Here is a 23,507-nt window from a genome sequence, read left to right on the forward strand (position 1 = left end):
CAATCTAGCATTAAAAGAAGTAGAAGCATAGATTGCAGAAAGAAAGAATTTGTGTTTTGAATTTACCTGTACCACAGCATGAATTGCACGTGGTTCTTTACTCACAACATGGAGAGAGTTGAAACCAGAGTTCCACAGAATGAGGATGCCTCCGGAGTAGCCAATTGGATCCACCACCTCGAAGGAGTTATAGGGTAGGATTGAGAGTATGTGTTCACAGCTGATTTTTGGCACTTTAGTTTCGGTTAGGATGATGATATCAGGGTTGTGATCCCTAATCAAGCAACGGATGTTGAGTTTAAAGCCATCACGGGCTATCCCCCTAGCATTCCATAGTAGGATCGACATTCCGGGTTTCATGTGGGGGAGCTTTGATAGTTCCTTCCTCGTGGGGTAGGCAATCTGAGTGTTGAGGTCGACATATTTGCTCAGAAACGGACTGAACATGGAGGTGGTGTTCTTTTTTATCTTGATTCCCGACATTTGGGTCTCTTTCCCTTTTTGTTTCCCCCACCCCACTGAGAGATGAAGTTGTTGGGCTTCCTGTGCAAGGTGCATGAGTTTGACGTTGTTTGTGCCTGACACTGATTGAAGCACCAGCAAGTCGTCGGTAATCGACAACGCTTTTCTTACGCTCGGAAGAACGGGGACCGGGTCTAGTATGAATTGTAATTCCCATGGTACCGCCATTAGTGAGCCTTCCTTGTTCAGTTTTTCCATCCACCATTTGAAATGTATCCCGAGTGGTTCGCTGATGATGGAGACATCCGACAGGGAGGGGACATGTGCTGGAACAAGGTAAAAAGGATTGTCCGGGGACGCCATTCGCAGGTTGGAGTAGAGGGGGGACTGATCTTCCGGGCTTAGGAGAAGCCCCCTGATGCTCGTCGGCGAGATCGCATGCCATTCCCCGAACAGGCCTTGAGCGTAGAAGGACATTAGGTTGAGCATTGTCTCCGGGAAGGTTATCACCGGCTTCGTCTTGGTGATAATGTTCCTGTCCTGCGATGGTTGAAGATGGACAATCGAAGGGGGCATGATCGGAGGTCTCAGGAAGCCTCCCTGATCCGCTAGCTCGTCCGGGTCTAAATTGATGAGCTTGTTCAAGTAGTCTGGGAGAGACATGCTTGCCATGGTCGCTGTTTTGGTTTTCTTGTGATGGATGGCAGTGGTGGTAAGGTGGGAGGAGTGGTAGATAGTGAAAGGGGATGGATAAAAGAAGGGTAAAGGGTTTCTCGGAAATAGTCATTTTAAAATTTTTTATGGGAAAGGAGGAAAAATTGGTGATGAGACAGGAGGGGGAAGGGCGGCGAGAGGTAGGGGTTAGCTGTTGTTGAGTGTTGCAGGGAAGTTGAAGTGACAAGTTGGGAGAAGGTAAGGAATTAGAAGGCAAACTGTCATTTTTGGTGGGATTTATAGTTTCCTCGGGCCCCACAAGTTGAGATAAAATCTCAAATTGATTTTCCGTATTTTTGGATGAGTGTGGGCCCCACGTGTTTACTTTTTGATTTTTGGAAGCCAAATTACCGGTGGATATTACCCCCCTATTCTGTATTTGGCGCCAAACTTTTTGATGTTCCTGCATCGGCGATTTCGTTGTTGCCGGAATGGTATTTCCGGCCATTGTATCCGTTAGTTTGATGTCCGTGGAGTGCTGACCCTGGTTTCTCCTTGAGATTTGATCCAAGTAAATCAATCTCTGTTTGAATCCTCCTATCCACAGTCCGTCCTTCCTCTGTTTTTCGTAATCCATCATTACCAGGATTCGGGCATATCTGAGGTTGCCCTGCTCTAATTTTCTGGTAGTGGCTCGAATGAAAACTCCCAGTGAGTTCCCTATTTTCCTAAGTATGCAGTCATTCATGAATTCAATAGGTAGCTCCGGGAGCTCGACCCAAATTGGAATGCGGTTGATCTTCTCCTCTGAGGGTTTAAACCCTGCTCTCCATTTCTGAACATGTAAGAAGGTACCATTAATGAACCAAGGTCCGCCTGACAGGACTTTTCCCATGTCTGCCGCGTCTTCAAATTTAGATATGAAGAATCCCTTCCCAATTGGAAAGGATAGTACCTTTGCCTTTGGTTTCCATATGCGAGGCAGAGTTTGCACAAGGTATTCAGTGGAGAAGGATTTTCCATGAGGTTTGGATATAATTGCATTAATCCATGGTTGGCAAAGGGAACTATATTCTTCCTGGGTAATTGGAAGAAAAACCTCTTTTGTTTCATCGAAATTTGAGGGGGGTGAGGAGGCTGGGAGGGTGGACAAGGCCTGCAAGGGGTTCGTACTACCACCCAATTGAAGTGCTTTTTTGAAGGAGAAGGGGTGCGTGGTGGTGGGTTGTTTTGGGGGAGTTGGTGTGGGGAAGGAAGGGTGGGAGTTCTTGACGGCAGATTTGGGGAGGGGGAGAGGGAGGAGAGGTGGGTGGTGGGGTGAAGTGGTGTTTGGTGGAGTTGGAGGAGGTGGTGGATCCGGTGGCTTTTTTCGAAGTGCTTGGTTTCACTCTCTCACTAGGACTCTCTCTCTCTCTCATCCTATCTCTTGGTGACAGAATACCTTTGTTTACATATTGTAGATTTAGTCTCCTATTGTTGTTGGTGTTTTTGAAACAAAAGTATTTATTTTACTCCGTTCACCATTTTATTACTGCCCAAGAAACTTTACTTTATTTTATTTTTTCCCATTTTATGAAAAATAAAATAAAAATATAAATAGGCTTAGAAGTTCCAACTACCTTGGCTCATCTCCTGTATGGAAGGCGACGAAATATCCCACACTCTCATACACACTCTTTCTCTCTCTTCAACGTCTCGTGAATTGTGATAAAGTAAGTTTCTTCGATTTTTTCAATTTCTAGGGTTTTGATTTTGTCTAGGGTTTATGATTTCGAGTCCTCTAATTTATACTCTTTCTGATTTCGATTATCAAGTAACACTGATTTTTTTTGAATTTTTTGTTTGAAGTTTTTTGTCAAGGTTTTTCGTAGTGATTTTGTTAGGTGAATTGGTAGTGATTGGTATGATTGGTGATGAAGATGAAGAAATCGTTTCGAGAATCTGTTAAAGCTCTTGAAGCTGATATTCAGCACGCTAATACTCTGTAATTTCTATACTCTCTGTTTTTTTTTTTTTTTTTTTTTTTTTTTTTAAATAAAAAAATAAAAAAAATTGGATATGATTATGTTAGTTTGAATTTGATTGTGTTAGTTTGAATTTGATTGTATTTTTTTTGTAAGCTTGAATCTAGTCATAGAAATAATTTGAACTTTTTGTGCTTTGAATTTTTTATTGCTTTATTTTTTGAGGGTATTTTTTTTATTGCTTTATTAATTCCTTTAATCTGTCAATTGCAGTTGCATGGATTGATTTTATAAATATATAAATTAGAAATTGCAGAATTTTGATGGCGAATCTTTGCTGATTGTATTATACAAGTATATACTGTATCAATTTGGTTTGTATAAAGCTGAGTTTTGATCTCTGATTGGTGAATGCATGTGTAATTCTGTAATTTCTTATGGCAAAAACGATGTTAAATTTTTTATTATGTTGAATTTTGGAAACTGATCGACAATTTGGGTTGTTTGTAAATATGGGGTTGAAGGGTAGTATACTAGTATGATGGACTGGCTTAAAATTGATTTTGTGCAAAAACAAAAAAAAGGGAAAAAAAAATGACATGTTGAACTAGCTTAGCAGCCACCGAGGTACATTTACCTCTACAGCTATTTATTGAAAATTATTATTGTCGTAGTTTGCGCAATTCACCGATCCTGTTTGGTGGTGTGGAATTGTCAATTTAGTGCATCAGGACTTCAGGAGCAGAGAGGGGTGTGTAGACAAGTGTAGTTTAAATGTGAGAAAATTTATCAAGTGACTATTTTCTGGAAAAATAAGCTTTAAATTGAATTTACACGTGGAAGCAAATGCCTAATATCTCTTACCTCATGTTGCAAAGAAGCATTTTGTGTATATGACACGAGATCTGAATCCATCTGATAGTGAAGTAAATTGAAGTAAATATAATTTATGTTCCGATTTTGTGTGTGTTTTTATATTTTATTATTATATTTTATTTACTTGTTGATTTCATGAACCAACTAACTGGTATTCTGAGGCTTTTGATTTTGCATGTTGTCAAGTACAAAGTATCTTCTAGGTCTTTGGTATGAGACCTCCTTCAATAGTGCAAAGAGGAAAGTGTGTGAAATTATGTTCATTTCTAATTTAAGCTAGACAAGCAAATGAAGCCAGAAATTTCTTCCAGAACCCAGTATGTCATAGATACGAGAAGCTGTGACCTGATGCCCATTTCTCCTTAGAATATGATACTGTAGAAATCTACTACATATACTCCATATGAAGTACCTTCTCTAGGTTTTCCATGTTTACTTGGATGGATGTGTTGAACTCTGGTTCTTGGATTTTATTCATATAAATTATGTCATTTAATTGGTCCCATGCAGTGCAACCAACTATGCTCTGTAAGATGTATGCTGAATTTTCAATTGAACTTGTCTCACGCCCTATTTCTTTCTTTCTCTTAGTGCTTCAGGGTACAGAAGACAGCCTGATGGCGCTTGCTTCCAGATGAGACTATCCTACGGCCCAGCAGCTCACTTATTTCTTTTCCTTGTTCAGTGGACTGACTGTTACCTTGCTGGTGCCCTAGGGCTACTCAGAATTCTAATTTTTATGGTATATATACATAGTATCTTCTTACGATCACCTCTTTTCTTACAGTTTGTATATTAGGCAGTTTAAGGTCAAAATTTCCGAGTATTAAAATAGCCTTTATGGCTTGGAGTTCGTCACTAATTCACAATTTGGCTGTTGTGCAGACTTATGAAGATGGGAAAACTACGATGTCTGTCCATGAAAAGAAAGCAAGCATTCGACAGTTTTATGGTGAGTCATAAATAAAGATGTTTACCATACATGCCCAAGTTGATACTCAACGTGCACATGTCTTCTTCTCTCAATTTCTCTGGTTTCCCTTTTACTGCCCCTTTTTTTTCCTTGGTTGTGGAGGGGTGTGAGTGGGAGGGGAAAAAATGGGATAGGCAGTCAGTAAGGTTTTGAAGTTAATGAGCTTCTAATTATTTTTCTTGGTGTGTAAGGTGTGATTTTCCCTTCCCTGCTGCAACTGGAAACAGGGATTACAGAATTGGACGATAGAAAACAAAAGGAAGTATGTGCCCAGAAGTATAGAAGAATAGATACGTGTGAGAAGCCTGAATCAATGGAGCTAGAAAACAAGCTAGAAGCGGAGTGTGGCATATGCATGGAAAATAATGACAAGGGTGTGCTCCCTAATTGCAACCACTCTCTGTGTTTCAAGTGTTACAAAGACTGGTAAGCTCTCTGTTTTCTTTCTCGGTTGTTGGATCTGTCTTATATTGCTAGCTCTATGCTGAAAGGGGAGAAACCAGTGCAGATATCAGAGTATTAGACCACTCAACCACTCTTTATAGCTCATGCCCTTGTTTGATCTGCAGTTGGTACCTTGGATTTCTTTTTTACTGTCTGTCTACCCATCTTTCCAGTCTTTTTTTTTTTACAGAATTATCCAAAAAAAAAAAAAAATTATAGTGAGAGAAGAGGAAAATATTAAGGGGGAAGACTGAAGTGAGGGATATTGAGAATTAGGAAACTATACTAATCGCATTTTTTAAGAACATTCTTTTCTTGTCCAGCCAAATACATCTTTTGAGTCATGAAAGCTATTGTGTTACATTATTAGACCTATTGGCTGTCATGTTGGATATTTTGATCAATTGGGAGTGCTCATTCTGTTATTTAAGATTTCAGATCACCATGACAAGATGTGGGAATCTGATGCTGGATTCTTCCTTTATTCACTGCAGGTCTATTCGGTCTCAGTCTTGCCCTTTCTGTCGAGATTGTCTAACAGGAGTCAAGTCAGGTGACCTTTGGATTTACATAGGCGACCGTGATGTTGTTGATTTATCAGTTATCATGAGGGAGAATTTAAACCGGCTGTTCATTTATTTAGATAAGTTACCTCTCGTGGATCCATATCCTGGGTCTACATCCTATGATTGGCACATTTAATTATCACGCTTATTGGAAGTTTCTAATGTACAGTTAATTCAATATATATTCTAATAGATAGCAATTTTGTGTTTCTTACATTTTCATTTTGTCTGTCTTTTGCTTGGTTTTACATGAAGTTCTTATTTTCTATGATTGCAGTGTAAAACTAATTGGTGGATGGAATTTTGATTAAGTTCTTGCAAGTGATTCAATGTAGAGGGGAAAATTTGACTTAATAAAAACATTAACCAAAGTACTCTCTTTTGTTTCGAGTTAAGACCATTATACCAGTTTTTATCATTATTTTTAGGCAATTTCTAGCATAAGAATCAGATTTCCCCTAAATATTTAGAGGACTTCAGTTATTTACATCTGTATTATGCCAACACCCCTAAATGTGAGATATTAAGCACTGGGATCTGGTCTATCTTTAAATTCTCTGCTTTCAGTATCAACTTCTTGTCATTGTAGTGTTATATGTTGTTATTGTATACAGTAAATGTTGCCTTCACCCTTGAAGAAAATCGGCAGCATCATCAGGACAAGCTCCTGTATAGATTAAACTGAGCAAGTTGTTCTCCAGATCATACCCAATGTGAACGTTCCTTTGCTGGTGAAATCCTAGTAGCGATACCTTACCCTCGCTTTCTTTGAGCCTGATCATAGCCAGGCAATATAGTCCTGAGTGTCTTATCCATAAATTTGCATCACATAACATGTAGTCAAGGCCATTAAAGTGGAAAACCACCTCTGGAGCATCGCTGATATCCCTGTAGCATAACTCGAAGTGCTCGGTGCTCTCAGGGGTTTGCCCAGACATGAAATCCATGATAACACTTACCAAGATATCAAAAGCTTCAGCTCGAAGCATTGTATATGAGGCCCCTGAGTCAATGATGAATCCGACTTCTGTTCCGTTCTTATCTATAGATTTCTCGAAGATCCCATCTGGAAGGTTCACTTCTGTTCCATCCACACTGATCCCTGTTAGGTTTAGGTAGTAGAGGCCATAATCATTGGGTAAAAGGGGTGTTGTCATCCCAACATCTGTGAATGCTCCAGGCCCAAAGTGTGCTACCCCCCGTATGTGCGTCCCATTGGCGAACACATAGTGAGAGAAATGAGAGACAGTTAATTGTCGAATGAGGGAGACACTATTGTTGCTTACACCTACAACTCCTGGACTATGGCTTTTATCGTGGTTGTCATGACCGCAACCAAAAACCATGTTGCTCAAGGTCCTTGAGGTATTCTCGGCTGACAGAATTAGTGTTTCCGTCGAGACTACTCCTCTTGATGATCTGTCCATGTAGGAAGCATGATAGACACAGAAGGGAAAGTCAGGGTCTTCAGTAGTAGAGCTTCCACATGAATGTCCAGGTGCCATGGAACAATGTTGTTGGTCTTTACATTGGATTTGTCGGTAGGAAGATGAGTTTTGTGGGTTAAAAATAGGATAATTTCCTTGCTTATAGCAATGAACGCAAGGGCGACATTGGACCCAGGTAAAACTACTTCCAGTATCAAAGATACCATAACTATTGAATGCTGGTGTTCCCATGGTGTATTTCATAAGCAAGTTCCAGCCAGAAACTGGGGCTGCGACATAGTCTTTTGTCAATGTATTGAGTTGGCTGAAGTAACGGCTTCGTGCTACAGAGGTGCGGACCCCATCCTGTATGTGCTTCTCTCGCCTGTAGTTGGGGTCATAGAAGGGGGATTCTGGTGAGCTACGATGGATGAGGGACGCTGAGAACATGATATCGCCATTCCCTGGCTGATTGAAAGGGGGTTCTGCAGGAAGATATAATGATGAGGTGAAACACTGATCAAGGGAGTTGATTAAGGTTATAATCAGAAAGATAATGGAGAAGAACATGATGAATTTTGATGGACAATATAAAGCACTGTGAAAAAATGCATTGAAGCATTTAAATTTATGATGCTATTTTAGTGTAAAAATCAGCTCTGTTTTTTTTAAGGGGCACACTCTTGTACATATACAACAGATGTACTTGCTATTCAGTAACTTTGTTCATCATTGAAAGTTTGCTGGTGTATTTAATATAACAATCTTTTTAAAATCCAATCTTTTAACCAGAATTTTTTTAATAAAAAAAATAAATTATAAAGGGGTTGAACTAATTAGTTCTGTAAAACATGAATTCACAAAAAGAACCATTTTTCTGATTCTTGGGTAACAGAGTTAAGTTGGATTCAGTAAGCTTTGACAGTCTTGAAAAGAGAAGTTTATATATGAACATCTTCATATAGATTGCATGCCTTGTCTACATTTATAATCTCTACTCTCTAACAAAATCTGAAGATAGAAAAGTTAGAAAGACGTATAATCATAAGTTATTACTACAATTTTAGAAAAGACGATAACCTTTTCGAAGATACTAAACTAGCACTTGTTTGTTTGGGTATTGCCTTACATAGCCAGTTATACCATATTTCTGTAATTCTTGCAACACTTGATAAGTTAAGTGATTTTTTCCTACAGTTTCTGATTTTTAATTAGCTTTCTCATTTATACAGCATGTTTTTGGCATGTATGATCCTGCTTTAAGAGCCCTCGTGCTACGCATGGACCAAGCCTTCTGCTAAAAAGACAAAAGTAACAACAAACTATAGAAATGAAGTTGCTTTAGAAGTATTTGCATCCACTAAAATCTTACCCCTAAAATTTTAAAATGAAGTCACTCCCTTATCATGGAAATTTGGAGCTTTTTTTTTTTTTTTTTTTTAAGATATGCCTTGTTTTCAATCATCTACCGTTTTGATCATTTTGTGTAAATTATCAAAAAGAACTTGTGTGATTGATACAGTTTGCATCCAGCCAGTGAAAATGAGATGTTTATTCAGGAATGTGCAAAAAGGATCCAATGGCCCAACTGATCATTTGCACATCTGAAGACTTCATTGTGAAAAGTCTGAATCGCTTCAGCTGCAGACTCTGTAAAACTTTCCATTAATTTCATGCTCCATGTTTCTGTTTCTCCTGCATAGGTAGTAATGTATTAGAAACGAGACAGATTATGAGTTCCAATTAGTGTGCAACAAAGCCACTTTGAACTGGGAAGTGTTGCGAGAAACTTGTTGATATGAAGCTTATTGTTTTGGTTTTAAGGTTTGTAATTTTGTATAACAGGACTCTCCCTTGATATAGCAATGGATGCAAGGAAGACACTAGAACCAAAAGCTGCATCCTGTGTTCCCATGTAGAGTGTGATGGATGAAACGTGCTGTGAACGAAGGTGGTGGAGGTATGCTTAGTTTTTGTTGATCAATATATCATTCATTGATGTTATAGTAGACTCAAAGATATTTAGAATATTTAAGGGAAACATGATATAGTAGGATGCAATGTAAATTGTTTGACTGAATGATCAATTAACAGATGGAATGAGGTTCCTTAAAATTAGTTAACTTTTTGATGTGTTTGAAACCTATACTATGCTTAATGAGTTTTTCCACCAGTTAAAGGAGCGAACTCTGTATTAGTTATGTCAGGACTGCACTTCTTGCTGTAAATGCTTAAGCTGATAAATTGAGCAGCAAGTATTCAGAGAAATAACTCAGAAAAAAGTTAAAGCTGAACGCGTATGATCAGGCCGGATATCCTCAGTTGGATTTCCTAGCCATGGCCTGGACCAGACCACCAGCTATGCAAAAAACTAAAAAGATATCTAATCTTAATTTGTTATAGCCATAATCAGGTATAGCAGAGATAAATTATAAAATCACACTTCTGTCATACTGCCATAGGTAGGAGCCTCAGGCTCTCAATACCAAATTCATGTTATTATTATGACTTATATAGTTATATACATAAGAATTTAATTCTAGGACAAGATGCAGTTATGTCTCGTTTATGTTTACATTAAGAGTAATTATGATTCCAAATATTTGGCTAGGGTATTTTTTTTTTCTTTTCCCATAGGAACGGTATACACCCAACTATCTGCATGTTTAACATCTTCTCTGCAGGGTGGGTTTTTCTTCAAATCTGAAGCCTGATTTTATAGAATAACCTCTTTTATCTGCAAGTTTTTCATTATTATCATCGGCTATTAGCACTTGATTCTTGTAAATCTCTCCCACCATAACGTCTACTTCTTTGCTGGTACGACATCAAGGCCTCTATAAACTCCTCTTCTCCAAAATCAGGCCAAAGAGCCCTCACAAAAAACAGCTCAGTGTAAGCCAGTTGCCAAAGCAAGAAGTTACTGACCCTCAGCTCACCACTAGTTCTTATCAGCAGGTCAGGGTAAGGATACTCAGTACAATTAGTCTCGAGTTCTTGTTCAATCAACCCTTCATCAATTTCTTCCACTTCCACAGCATCGTCTTTCACTTTCTGAGCAATGTTCTTACATGCCTGTATGATGTCGTATTTCCCACTATAGCTAACCGCAACAATTAGTTGGAAGTTTGTATAATCTTTTGTGGTCTCTTCTGCATCAGCAATCAATTTTTGTAACGATTTGGGCAGCTTGGAAGTGTCTCCAATTACTGATATCCTGATACCTTGCCTGTTCAACAAATATTATTAGCCAAACAAAGTCTTATCTGATGCGTATTATTTTCCTTTTTCGTGGTCTTAAAATTTCGATAAAATTCAGCACTAGTCTCTATCTATAATCGCGAAGGTGATGGCTTTGACAATGATGACAATGATTGGAAGTGGCTAGACCGTCGAGATTCAAGAGAAAAAAGAAAGTTCTAGTAGTGTATCATTTAGATGCTAAGACAAAAGGGTCTTCATCCAAAAGTCTTTGTACTAGGTGAGAGCAATATAGGGCAGGTAAGAAACAAAAAAAAAAAAAACGTCTACTAAAAACTCTACTAATATACTTATTTGGTGAACCACAATCTTTTTTGAGGATAATATGAGTTCTCTGCCCAAATAATCTTGCAAAAATTATCTTGTTCGATCACGTAGAAAGTATCCTAAACCGTCTATAAAATGAGACATGAATCGTATTGAATTGATTTTGCATATAATCAATTGTCGTTTTAGTTATGCAGGGTAGAATCCTATTAATAATCAACATATTCAAATTAAACCCAACCAAAATCATCCATAGTACATAATTTAATTTCTTAATCAAAATGTGGGGAAATGAACAACGTAGGACTTTTAGATCCTACAAATGTACAAATTTTAAACATTATTAAGGACCTACCTGATAAAGTTGTCTAATTCAGATTTAATTCCTCTCTCGAACAAGCTCATTAAAAAATCAACTTCCACCTGCATTTGGAAATACCCGGTTAGTTGCCACTATTAGGGCTTGTTCTTATTGACTGGACTGAGATGAACTAAACTGAACTGAATATTTTATCAGAGAAGGAAATTAAGAATTGAACGGAACTGAACAAAAAATAAGCTGAAGAGAACTGACCCTTAATCCAACAAAATCACACTTTGAATAATTTTAACATCTAAAATACAAAACAAATTAATACTCGTAGCAAACTAGTGTAAGAGACTCAGATGTGCACAACTTTAATGTAAATCACATTAAAGTTGTTTTCCGATTTCTCCAAACTATCAATCACATTATCATGTACAAGTATACAATTTCACAAGTTATGATACAAAAACACAACAAACATCTAAAGAAATTTACTTAAGGGCTTCATTCTATTCTAATTAATTGGCACGTTTTTTAATTTTTTTTCAATGAATCAACATTTGTCATCAATAAGTACTAAGTTATAATATATAATAATTAAACAAATCTGAATAAAAATGATCATATTCACTTTGGATTGATAGGGTATAATCAAAACGTGTCATCTAAAAAAATCAAGGCGAGTAGGTGAGCGAAGGGATAAGAGTACTGACTTGTGGGCGAACCCAATTATCATAGGAAAAAGCAAAGACAGTAAGAACTTTGACACCCCAGTTACCACACAACTCGACCATCCGCCTCAATGACCTCACCCCTGCTTCATGCCCTGCACCACTAGGCAACCCTCTTTGCCTAGCCCACCTCACATTCCCATCCATTATCACCGCCACGTGCCGCGGCATCGCTTCATGCCGCAGCCCAGGAGGCAGCTCCTCTTCCACAGCCACGGCGGGTCCCATAGTGGGAGCCGCTGAGGCAGTGGCGAAAGGAAGCTTATCTAATTTGGAGAAGGAAGAAGAAGAAGAACTTGAAGGGTGAAATTGTAAGAAGAATTGATCTGTGGGTTTTTGAGGGTTGGATTTTAGGAGAGAGAAAGTGGTTGTGGGTGACAGATGGAGAGATAACATTTTTTTTGGCTCTGTTTTCAGAAGACTGAGGACTGATTCTGTTGGTTTATTTGTTGAAACATTTGTGCAAAATTAGTTGATTTTGCCGCCACATTTAAACTAACAGTTTACTAAGGTCAATGTCAAAGGAAGGTGTTTTTGAAGTAGCGTAATTCGTTCAAATTCTTAAATTAAGTGGCTAATTTTTTTCTTTATTTTAAAAAATTTGATGAGGCAATAATGTTCTGAATTTTTAGTAACTTCAAAAATTATGCCCACATGTTTAAGAGAGGTGATAATATCCTAATATGTGGTGCACATTAATTTTATTACGTGTTATATTTACTGATCTATACTTATATGAAATACTTCATACGGAGCAAATTTTCCAAGTGTTATGTAATTTGAAATTATGTGAGTGGCAATACATAACTCATGTAGGTTCCCTTTTTTTTCATCGTGTGTTTTGCTAATGTGATTCAACCACTTCTCATATCCTACATCCAATTTCATCTTGGTCACATGAGATGTACCTTCTACCTTCTTTATACTCAATTTTGACGGTTTGGTCAATGACAACAAGAGGTGTCATCCTTTGTGACAGCAACGACAAAGTCATTATAACACATTGATAATTTATACAAGTATTAGATTATTTGGATATTGTTCATGTAGTAGCCCTAGTTTTTTCCATTATTGTTTTCGAATGCAATATATGTCATGTCTTGTCTTGTGAAGATGTTCTCGTGCAACTATTTCTTTTTGCTATTCTTAACAAAATCAGAATCAGTTCTCATTGTTTCTTTGATCATTTTGTACCCAGCACACGTATGATAAATTTTCTATTAAATTTTACTATTATATATGTAGAAGTTTTAGAAGTTTAAGAGGTGAAATTAGGGAAAAGAATAGGTAGAATTGCATGCTCTGTTGAATTGAATTCACAAGAAGACATATAAGAATCACAAGAATTGAATTGAATTGTACATTTGTACTACTAATATTAATTAAGAATATTAAAACACATGTTCTTTATTAATCTTAGATATAAATCCTTATTTTTTTGAAAGAATCTTAGATGTAAAGACTTGGATGGGGTGTTTGATTAATTGATTGTATATACGTAGTATCACACTATCACGTTGCAAAATTTCTTTATTTGACAAGTGAGGTTGTGGGGCCGAGCCCTCATTAATTTTGTGAGGTGCATTTATGACTCCCGTTATTTTTGGGCCAAGGATAGTTGGGCCATATGATGTTCCCTATTTTATGTCTTGTACTGCCCACGTCAATGATTAGACATTTTTTATATATATTTTATTTCAAATCATTATAAATAATATAAAGCGGAGATATAAATCATAAAACATTAATGATTAGAAGCATTATAAAGACAATATGAAATAATACAAAGTAGTTGAATTCCTAAAAAACAAACTTTTATTGTTGAATTGCAGTCATTATAATCATCTTGCCAAATACAAAATCAGACAAAAATATAATCACCTACCCTCCGTATATATATATTAAAGAATGAAATTGATGTATTAGTCCTTCTTAAATAGTAGGAACGAAACTAGCTTAGATCTTTCATATATCCTCACAATGGGATAATACTTCGTATTAAAAGTAGATGGTCCATAATTAAATCAATCACGTTCTTTGAAATTTGTGATTGGTGTTTGTTCGGTCGTACTTAAACTGAATATGCGGTACTGATAATGTACAAATTAAAGCTTAATTAGCTTATATAATTAGCTCTCATTGTACATTTGTACGTGACGATGGGAGGTCAGGTCATCATTGGAAATTGTTATGGAGAAGTTAATCATGTGGCTGATTGGTCATCTAATTATGGAGTTCGGTTGGAGTAAAAACTAGCTTAGTCATTTTTTAAGTTAATCTAATCCTAATTTATGTGATAAACAATATGACATTTTTGTAAATAAACCAATAATTTTTTCTTAAAAGCGAGCCCCATAATATGATGACGATATAAGGTTATTGATTTATTTACCAAAATGTCATCTGATAAAAAAAAAAAAAACAAAAATTAATCTAGATTTTCTCGTTTCGAGGGATCTTCAAGTCGTTTTTATTAGAGGAACTTAGTGGTGTTGCACAGTTTCGTATGGTGTCCAAAGTGTACTAATTGGTGCTAGCTAGGCTATTGGTTTACTTTAGTGGGTTAAATATGGGATCAAAATGTGCTAGGGCAGTGCTAGGCTAAAGATATGATAACAGATTAGATAATGATGAGAATGGAAAAGTTACCAACTTTGGAACGACCAATTATCAACGGAAAAGCCAAAGATTGTAAGAACTTTGATGCCCCATTTTGCACATAAAGTCACCATTTGTGTTAATGACCTTTGTCCTGCAGCATGGCCTGCACTTCCATGCAACCCCCTCTGCTTACCCCACCTTACATTCCCATCCATAATCACGGCCACGTGTCGTGGCATTGCTTCTCGTCGTAGCCCTGGTGGCAGGCTCCACCTCCTCATTCGCCAAGGCGGGTGGCCGTCCCATGTCCGAGGTGGTGGAAAAAAGCTTGTGGAATGATTCTTTCATAGGAGGTGATGGCGGGAGAGAAATGTGCAAGTGTGAGGGGAATGGGGTGATGGTAGTAAGAGGGTTGTGAATAGAAAACATTATTGCTACGTTCCTTTAGTAGTGTTTGTTGCCTTTAATTTTCAATTGATGAACTAGCTAGGTTTTTGTTTATACGTAGTAGTAGAATTAGACCAATTAGTGTAGTACAAGTTATTTTTTTTAGAATTATACACTAATTTAAGTTCTGTATTTATATATTATTTTTTAAACAACACAGTTGTGTATAAATGTTGCGATTATTATGATACGAGGCCGTATATAATTAAGTAACCATCTTGACTTTTGTTTGCATGATGATAAATGTTTGCAATGCAGTACAAGTTTTATATTGCTATTTGCTAGCCAATTAAATCCTCATAATGAATCACATCAATGTAGTAGAATTATATTATATGGAGTATTGCTTTTTTGGTACAATTTTGGATTGGTGAGTTCAATAAGAGTTAGATCGAAGGGCACGCATCAGATGCATGTAAGCATGTTAATCGTTAATTATCTTTCATAAAATGTATGTTACTCATGGATGTCATTATCATTTTAAAACTTTTGAGTACGTGATGATACTCGATTTGATAATCTTTTTGATCTTTCTAACTATGGAGTACTTTAATTGTTTCTTTCCAACTGTAAACTCGTAAGTAATGGTTATGAAGTATCAAGTATTATTAATTAGTTAATTATAATACGTTAATAATTACATTGAGCACATGCATGTTATAACAATCTTTTTGATCTATGTGATCGTGAAAATGTTGGTAAAATGGTAATAGACGTTCGATGCTTTTATAACAAAAAGTTTACAGGGAATGCTCCGATCCTAACTTGGATATAGATTCGACCATTCAGGTGTCTAACATAATAGAATATATACTTTGTACTTCGTATTCATTTAATTAATTTCATTCACTCTCGGATATTATTTTATCAACCTTTAAACTTTACGCTCACTCAACTCTTTTAGAAGTAAAAGTTTACAATAAATGAATACAATAAATGAATATAGCATAATATAAAAAGAGTCGAACTATTTGGAGCTTAAGTTAGCAATTCATGATATAAGATTTAACGTAAAAATATGTAAAATTGAGTCAAACTTCCAAATATTCTCCTTCCATTTTTAAATATTTTATTCATTATCTTATTTGGAAATCTTTTTACAATATTTAATTCATTTTTCTCACCTAGTGGACCTAACATAAATCATATTTTATTAATTTCATATTCTTTCTCCTCAAATTCTCTCAAATACTTTTGCTTTTTACAATTTTTTATTCTTCCCCCTACCCCATTACCTCCATATTTTATTACTTTATTTAATTTCTCCTAAAACTCCATGCATAGAGAAATGAAGCAAATATTTAAAAACGGAGGGAGTAGCTCAAATTGTAAATTGAGTGAAACTTTTGAAAATGAAATAATGGAATATCTCATTTCAAAAGACAGTTTTATATTTTTTTTCCTATCAATCTCTAACAACATTACTTTATAGACTTTAATTATCAGAAAAATAAAGAAGGATAAGGTCCTGTTATTTTGAGTTTCTGAGCAAAGCAGGTGTCAACAGAGCATAACTAACCACAATAGCTCAAAAGAAGAGGGCCAAACACGTGACACATACAGTTTTAAAAAAATGGCTACTAAAAGTAACTTCAAGGACCTGTTTTGATTTACTGAATTAAATTGATTGGAGTTGAGCTGAACTGAACTAAACTGTTTATGTGAAAAGGAAATTAGAAACTAAACTGAACTGAAATTAATATGTAGAGAACAGAACCTAAACAATTGCAATTTTGCAATTTTTTTTTTATAAAAAAAGGATGAACCGGCGTTACATGAAATGACTCAATGAGGCCGAGGGTCGTTGGTCTCAATCTGCACGGTTGCAACCAAGCCACGTCATCTCCCGCCAATTTCAACATACATTCTTCCCTTTTTACCCCTCTCCCTACCAACATTACGGTAACTACCAAGGGTAAAACAGTAAATTCCAACCTCAATTGATTTTCCCAAGTTAAGGCGGTTGCTTTTCCTCTTTCTCTCTCCCTACTTCCTCTTCCTCCCTCTTTCTCTCTTCTCTGAAACTCCATTTGAAAGCGAAATTAGCAGTAATAGGAATTGACGAAAATGCCCCCGAGAACAAGGAGAGCAGCGTCGCCGAAGATTGTGATTGAGAGAGATGAAAATTCTGAAGAAAGCTCCTCTGATGAAGAAGTAGAAGATGAACAAAACGGCGTCGTTGATGATAGTGAAGAAGATGAAGTTGATGAACCAATTGAAGAAATTAAGAGTAGAGAGAAAAAACCCATTACTATTTCTCTTAAAAAAGTCTGCAAAGTAAGGTTTTTTTTTTTTTTTAAATTATAAAATTTTCCCAATTTTTAATTCGGGAAAATACATTAGGGTTTATGATTTTGTTGAAAATTTAAACTTTTTTCTGGGTTTAATATTTTCTTATTTGTGTTTTTGGGTTGATTAGGTATGTAAGAAGGCAGGACATCAAGCTGGGTTTCAAGGGGCAACTTATATTGATTGTCCAATGAAGCCTTGTTTTCTTTGCAAATTGCCTGGTAAGTGTTTGTTTTTATTCCCTTGAACTTTTTTTCTTCAGATTTTGGTGGTTTTTAACTTTTTAGGTTGGAGTTTATTAAAGTTTGACTGTATGATGCTACCATATTAATGTGATGATTTTGTTGGCCGATTGAATGTTATTCAATAATTTACTTATTTCTTTTCCCGCCTCGAAGCAAAATTGAACTTTGTAATGTGCAACTCACACAAATGCTGAATGGTTTGTATATATATGTATCAATTTGTAATTTGTTAATACTTTTGTTTAGTAATTAGTAATTTGTTAACACTTTTTTTAGGTATTATAGAGTAAGCCATTTGTTAATCTTGTTCGAAACTCCGAAATGGTAATTCCTAGAAGTGCAACTTCCCATGATTGTGCCAAATAAACAACTCTGAATTCCTGCTCTTCCTAGGATTTTTCAAATGGTATTTTGTTCAATGACTTTGGCCCAAATGAATTTTCAAGGTTATCCTTGTGATGAAAAGGGTTACAGTTACATGACCTTTTCTTTTTTCCTTCAATGTTCCTTTGAATTTTGATTGCTTTGGCATTTTAGCCTTTGAGGGTCAAGATGTAAGGTAGAGTTGAGTAGTAGTTTGCTGATGGTTTTGACGCGTCTTTCTGTGTTTTTTGGATGAAGGGCATACGACAATGAATTGCCCTCACCGTGTTGCTTCTGAGCATGGTGTCATACCAGCTCCTCGTAAAAGTACTCGCCATTCAGTGAATTATATTTTCGAACGCCAGCTTAGGCCACATGTACCTGCTGTAAGTTGTTTGTACTTTGTAGTACATGCGCTCTTTTAGTAGCTTAAATTCTATGGTTTATTGGTTTTACTTGGTTGTGTCTTTGTGGAAATGGAAATTCTATGCATCGTATGCTATGATTGTTGGTTAAGCATTCAAATATTGGCAGCCCAAAACTGATTGATTATAAATTTTTCTTCCTTTTCCCTTTCTTTTTGGGTTTAATCTAGATCAAGCCAGGATTTCTTATACCAGATCAAGTGACACGAGCAGTTATAAGATACCATAGTAGACGAGTGACATGTTTGGAATTTCATCCGACTAATAATAATATACTTTTATCGGGTGATAAGGTTAGTTTCAAACTTTAAAATCTCTAATTGGTACTCCATAGAGTCGTAGATTATTGCTATTGCTGAATTTGTATTACTGATGTCTCTAATGTATTATCTTTCTATCCCTTCATTTTTCTTCAGAAAGGTCAACTTGGAGTCTGGGATTATGATAAAGTATACGAGAAAAGAGTTTATACAAATATTCACTCTTGCTTACTCAACACTATGAGGTTAATTTCATTGTCTTAGCTGATCTTTTGCATCATTGTTGACACTTCCTCTGTTTTAGTGGCCTTCTTTATTATGAGTAAGCTATACTTATCTAGAATCTTGTGGTTGTGACAATTATTTTCTGCTATGCAGATTTAGTTCAGTCAATGATGGAACTATATTTGGTGCATCCTCTGATGGAACCATTAGCTGCACTGACTTAGAAACTGGAATCTCAGAATCATTGATGGACCTAAATCCTAATGGCTGGCATGTATGTCATTTTTTAATTGATGGCTGTTTTATTTTGATTAGATGTGCTTGCATTTGGTTATGATGGCATTCAGAAGTCAATGAGAATTGACAACACGCCCAAGCAGTTTTTCTTTATCTTTTTTTCAAACTTGTTACTGTGCTTTTACTTAGCTAATATAGTAGGCATACATGATTAATGGGATGCATGAACACATGCAGGGTCCAAGCAGTTGGCGGATGTTGTATGGCTTAGATATCAACTCAGAGAAGGGGCTTGTTCTAGTTGCTGATAACTTCGGCTATATGTACATGTAAGTATATCTCTTACTCTTTCGTTTGAATGAGTTGTGGGAAGTACTGAATTGTTAGTAATTGTGACATGTAGACTCATGTTACCTGGGGACTCTATGTAGTACTAGTACTCTGTAGTTCGTACATATATAATATTTAAAAAAATAAAAAAATGTTAAGACAGCTTCTATTGTGATTTGTGACTAATCTTTGTGTTGCTACTTGCTACAAAGTTTTTTTTTTTTTTGATATATGAGTATGGTGAATGAGTGAATTTTTTATCTGTTCGTAAACGTTTTTGCCAATAATATTCATGCCATACTTATAGGTTGGATACACGTACAAAGGATAAAATAAGGGAGGCTGTCTTGATACATAAAAAGGGTAGCAAGGTTGTAGGGTTGCATTGTAACCCTATCCAGCCAGATCTTCTCTTGAGTTGTGGAAACGATCACTTTGTAAGTCTTTTCATAGACTTCAAATTGTCGACTTCTTTCTTCATCTGCTTCGTGGACACCAGCATTATTGTTTTTTTCTTTTTCCCTTAGTTTTTGTTTCAAGTGGATGGAACCTTCGTTATGTTTTTAACTGTAAGAAGTGATCTTTTATCTATGTTAATTCAGATATTCATCCCAATGTGTTTTCTACTTTGTTTGGCACCATTTCAGGCCCGCTTATGGGATCTCCGCCACTTAGAAGCTGGATCTTCTCTTGGCAACCTTGCACACCGGCGAGTAGTCAATTCTGCTTATTTTTCTCCGCATACAGGGAGTAAGATTCTCACTACGGCACAAGACAATCGTATTCGTGTTTGGGATTCAATATATGGCAATATGGAGTCACCAAGCCGTGAAATTGTACATAGCCACGATTTCAACCGCCACTTGACTGCTTTTCGTGCTGAATGGGATCCCAAGGTTGATTTTTTTTGCATTAACTTGTACACTTTTCTTTAGGCATTGCTGACTTAGTTATACCTCCTCCTTTTTTCCTTTGGGCAGGATTCATCAGAGTCTCTCGCTGTTATTGGACGTTACATCAGTGAGAACTACAATGGCGTTGCTCTGCATCCTATTGACTTTATAGATGTGAGCACAGGGCAATTAGTTGCTGAGGTGATTGACCCGAATATCACAACCATCAGTCCTGTGAATAAATTGCATCCCAGAGATGATGTTCTGGCGTCTGGTAGTTCAAGGTTTGTATTAGGTGGCCATCCCCACAGATTTTCCCGTCATCTTTCTGCTTTTTATTAATCATTCTTATAGTGTTGCATGTAGATCAAAGAAATAAAAATTATGCTTTAGAATGTTGGTTTCATCTTCATGAACATAAAGCATCATTGTGATAATTTCTAGTTCTAGTATGTATGGAAAGCATAATAGTTGGTGATCATATTGTCTTTCAGATCTTTATTTATCTGGAGGCCTAAGGATAAAGCTGAGGATGTGCAACAGAAGGATGAAAAGAAAACAATTGTTTTCTGTGGGAAGGCCGACAGTAAACTAAAAAGGAAATTTGGTGGTGAAAGTGATGAATCGGATGATGAATCGTTCAAATCTAAGGGTAAGCTGTCCAAAGCAAAGTCATCTGCCTCCAAAAAAGTCCAGAGGTGAAGTTTCTGAATTCTTGTTGAACTTTTCATTCCTAATTCCTGAGGGTAAGAGTTGCTGCTGCTAAGCTTAATATAAGACCGAAAGTATGGTCCTTGAACTTTTTTTATGGTTTTGCAACTGGGTGAACAAGTTCTTTTGTTATGAAGCTGCATTGGCTCTTCTGAGAAGAATCATTTTCAATTTGCTGTTACGTTGAACAAGCTCATCAAATATTATAGGAATGCAGAAAGCTGCAACTAGCTTAAACATTATGTGCCAAAAATGGTTAGGTTAGTGTAACTTCTCTATGTTGCCTGCTATATCAGCCTCGTCATTTTGCTTATAAGATGAGCTGCAAATGCAGAGGGTTATAATTGTTGTATATATGATTATAATTAGATAAGGTATATATTTTTCATCTTTCTTTAATTTAACTGTTGCATCAGGTTTGATTACTTCTGGCCATTTTAGCTGGTATCACTTTTAGAGCTGGTGTCATCTTCCTCTTAGTTTACTGATATGACTTTGCCTCTGTCCGAGGGTTGTGGTTCATTCATCATATGTACAGGGCGTAGGCACCGACCAATTGTTGTATGTTGCCAAGATTTGTTTTAAATAACAGAATCATACGTATCATCTACCTTATCGCTTGATAAAATTATGAAATCGAGGTGTATAGAACAAGACCCTAAGACTTTCTTTCTAGAGTTAGATTAATACATACGTTATCTCTAGATGGTATTTGAGGAATTAATCTCCGAGTAAACTCTATTTTTGAACGGACAACCACTTATGAAGTATGCTGTATCCAAAATGATATTCAATGGTCTTAGAATGCTATAAATCATAAGAGTTATCAATTTATCGCTTACATGAATGTTATAAAATCATAAGAGTTGTCAATTTGTCGATTACATGTTGCCGAAACTAGGCAGTATCACTATAAGTAAGGCAGATGATCATGAAATATGCTCATATAGCTAACATACAGGATACACCACAAAAACGATGGCATTTCAAGAAATGTATTTGCTTGAAGGTTTCAACCTTTTAGATAATGGAAAACTTTGTTGTTAGTGAGATGTTACCTTACGTCACTATAATTGAGTTCTAAATGACTCTTTTAGTCTATTTATGTATACAACATACATTCAACTTGGAAGAATTATAACTTCCAACTTTTAAGCACATGTTTTAAGTTTGAAGAGGTAACAGCTCTAGTGGAGCACTGGCGTATCATAGTAAATGTATATTTGGTATATATAAATGATTTGATATTGGTTCTCAATAAAAATTAGGATATTTCCTTATTCACTCCTTTGTTCCTTTTATCTTATTAGTACTCCTTTATATTATTCGCTAGATGAAGCCCGTGCGATGCACGGTTTGTTTGATTTTTTTTTTTTTTTTTTTTTTTTTTTTTTTTTTTTTTTTTTTTTTGTATTTATGAGTTAAAATTTGTTATATATTTAGATAAAATTCCTAATATTAAAAGATAATATTTAATTAATTAAAACTTAAAAATCTCATTTGCCAATTTTGCTTACGTGGCGTTTGAATTATTTAATTTTAAATCAAATTAATAATCTCTTATTTAATTGGCTACTACTAAGATTTATAATCCTGCATGACGCGCTGAGAAAATTAGATCCTACGTGGCTTTCTAAAAACTCGGGAAAAAACTCCCCTTTATATCCGTGCGATGCACGCCTTGTTTGAATTTTCTAAAATATATTTTTTTGTATTTATGTGCTAAAATTTATTACATGTTTAGATAAAATTCTTAATATCAAAAGATAATAGTTTATATTTAATTAATTTAAACTTAAAAATATCATTTGTCAATTTTGCTTACGTGGCATTTGAATTATTTAATTGTAAAATAAACTAATAATCTCTTATTTAATTGGCTACAACTAAACTTTATAATCCTACGTGGCGCGCTAAGAAAATTAAATCCTACGTGGCTCTCTAAATACTCGGGAAAAAACTCCCCTTTATATATATATATTAGATTTCGTCTCACATTCTTATCTGTTTCTCTATTTTAGCTTAACATCATTCATATCTTGTTTTGGCTTAGAGAGAGTTGTAAGATAAATAAACCAATAATACATGAGTCTTGAGTATCATTTCCAAGATTTTAAATAATTAAGCCATTTGACATCCACTTAAACACCATAATATATCACTGCTAATACACAAGATATAACCTTATTGAATACAACATTTAAGGATAACTCGTGAAAGTTTGGAATAAAAGATTTTGTGTCACTATTTTTTCACGAGATTTTTCATGAAAAGTTACATACTATTTATAATTATATAACTTATATACTATGTAAAAAGTTTGCTGATTTACTCTTTACATTCCACTGATGTTAAAAGGTACTCAAGACGTGTATTAGAGATCTCATAAAGTTTATCGTAATTAGACTAATCACGACGTATGCGAGTTGACTAAAATTAAATAAAATGGTGCACCAAAAGGTAAAAACGAAAGGAGTAAAACAAAATCAAATGAAATACTCCAATCTCTATATGCTGATTCTATATCATAATGGCTTTCACACTCGTTC

General features: G+C 35.7%; 4 protein-coding genes across 4 annotated transcripts; 2 read left to right on the top strand and 2 right to left on the bottom strand.

The window, feature by feature from the left end:
* The first annotated feature begins 2,719 nt into the window (after nucleotides 1-2,719).
* On the top strand, nucleotides 2,720-6,155 carry LOC145571670 (E3 ubiquitin-protein ligase AIRP2-like). The gene is made up of 6 exons (XM_081630696.1): nucleotides 2,720-2,828; nucleotides 2,965-3,100; nucleotides 4,548-4,698; nucleotides 4,842-4,908; nucleotides 5,121-5,355; nucleotides 5,868-6,155. Exons 2-6 carry the CDS (start codon nucleotides 3,030-3,032, stop codon nucleotides 6,073-6,075), a joined length of 732 nt encoding a protein of 243 aa, XP_081486822.1. The 5' UTR covers nucleotides 2,720-2,828; nucleotides 2,965-3,029; the 3' UTR covers nucleotides 6,076-6,155.
* Nucleotides 6,156-6,565: 410 nt separating this feature from the next.
* On the bottom strand, nucleotides 6,566-7,936 carry LOC145571672 (aspartic proteinase CDR1-like). The gene has a single exon (XM_081630697.1). It carries the CDS (start codon nucleotides 7,934-7,936, stop codon nucleotides 6,566-6,568), a length of 1,371 nt encoding a protein of 456 aa, XP_081486823.1.
* Nucleotides 7,937-9,817: 1,881 nt separating this feature from the next.
* On the bottom strand, nucleotides 9,818-12,407 carry LOC145570086 (cis-prenyltransferase 4, chloroplastic-like). The gene is made up of 3 exons (XM_081629080.1): nucleotides 11,915-12,407; nucleotides 11,250-11,317; nucleotides 9,818-10,595 (listed from the first exon to the last, which is right to left on the bottom strand). The coding sequence occupies exons 1-3, from the start codon at nucleotides 12,326-12,328 to the stop codon at nucleotides 10,124-10,126; spliced, it is 954 nt and encodes a 317-aa protein (XP_081485206.1). The 5' UTR covers nucleotides 12,329-12,407; the 3' UTR covers nucleotides 9,818-10,123.
* A 4,584-nt stretch (nucleotides 12,408-16,991) lies between these two features.
* On the top strand, nucleotides 16,992-21,316 carry LOC145571673 (protein DAMAGED DNA-BINDING 2-like). The gene is made up of 11 exons (XM_081630698.1): nucleotides 16,992-17,257; nucleotides 17,400-17,490; nucleotides 18,136-18,263; nucleotides 18,473-18,595; nucleotides 18,719-18,807; nucleotides 18,941-19,061; nucleotides 19,262-19,353; nucleotides 19,662-19,791; nucleotides 20,002-20,250; nucleotides 20,335-20,531; nucleotides 20,742-21,316. The coding sequence occupies exons 1-11, from the start codon at nucleotides 17,048-17,050 to the stop codon at nucleotides 20,947-20,949; spliced, it is 1,638 nt and encodes a 545-aa protein (XP_081486824.1). The 5' UTR covers nucleotides 16,992-17,047; the 3' UTR covers nucleotides 20,950-21,316.
* The last annotated feature ends 2,191 nt before the right edge of the window (nucleotides 21,317-23,507 follow it).

Source organism: Chenopodium album, chromosome 12, assembly GCF_948465745.1.
Source record: "Chenopodium album chromosome 12, dcCheAlbu1.1, whole genome shotgun sequence".
Classification (NCBI taxonomy): domain Eukaryota; kingdom Viridiplantae; phylum Streptophyta; class Magnoliopsida; order Caryophyllales; family Amaranthaceae; genus Chenopodium; species Chenopodium album.

Coding starts and splice junctions, on each gene's coding strand:
- LOC145571672 (XM_081630697.1), bottom strand. CDS start 7,936: ATGTTCTTCTCCATTATCTTTCTGATTATAACCTTAATCAACTCCCTT.
- LOC145570086 (XM_081629080.1), bottom strand. CDS start 12,328: ATGTTATCTCTCCATCTGTCACCCACAACCACTTTCTCTCTCCTAAAA. Junction 11,318..11,914: donor ATAATTGGGTTCGCCCACAA/GTCAGTACTCTT, acceptor TTCCAAATGCAG/GTGGAAGTTGATTTTTTAAT. Junction 10,596..11,249: donor GAATTAGACAACTTTATCAG/GTAGGTCCTTAA, acceptor TTTGTTGAACAG/GCAAGGTATCAGGATATCAG.
- LOC145571670 (XM_081630696.1), top strand. CDS start 3,030: ATGAAGATGAAGAAATCGTTTCGAGAATCTGTTAAAGCTCTTGAAGCT. Junction 3,101..4,547: donor ATTCAGCACGCTAATACTCT/GTAATTTCTATA, acceptor TCTTTCTCTTAG/TGCTTCAGGGTACAGAAGAC. Junction 4,699..4,841: donor TCAGAATTCTAATTTTTATG/GTATATATACAT, acceptor GCTGTTGTGCAG/ACTTATGAAGATGGGAAAAC.
- LOC145571673 (XM_081630698.1), top strand. CDS start 17,048: ATGCCCCCGAGAACAAGGAGAGCAGCGTCGCCGAAGATTGTGATTGAG. Junction 20,251..20,334: donor GTGCTGAATGGGATCCCAAG/GTTGATTTTTTT, acceptor TCCTTTGGGCAG/GATTCATCAGAGTCTCTCGC. Junction 20,532..20,741: donor CTGGCGTCTGGTAGTTCAAG/GTTTGTATTAGG, acceptor ATTGTCTTTCAG/ATCTTTATTTATCTGGAGGC.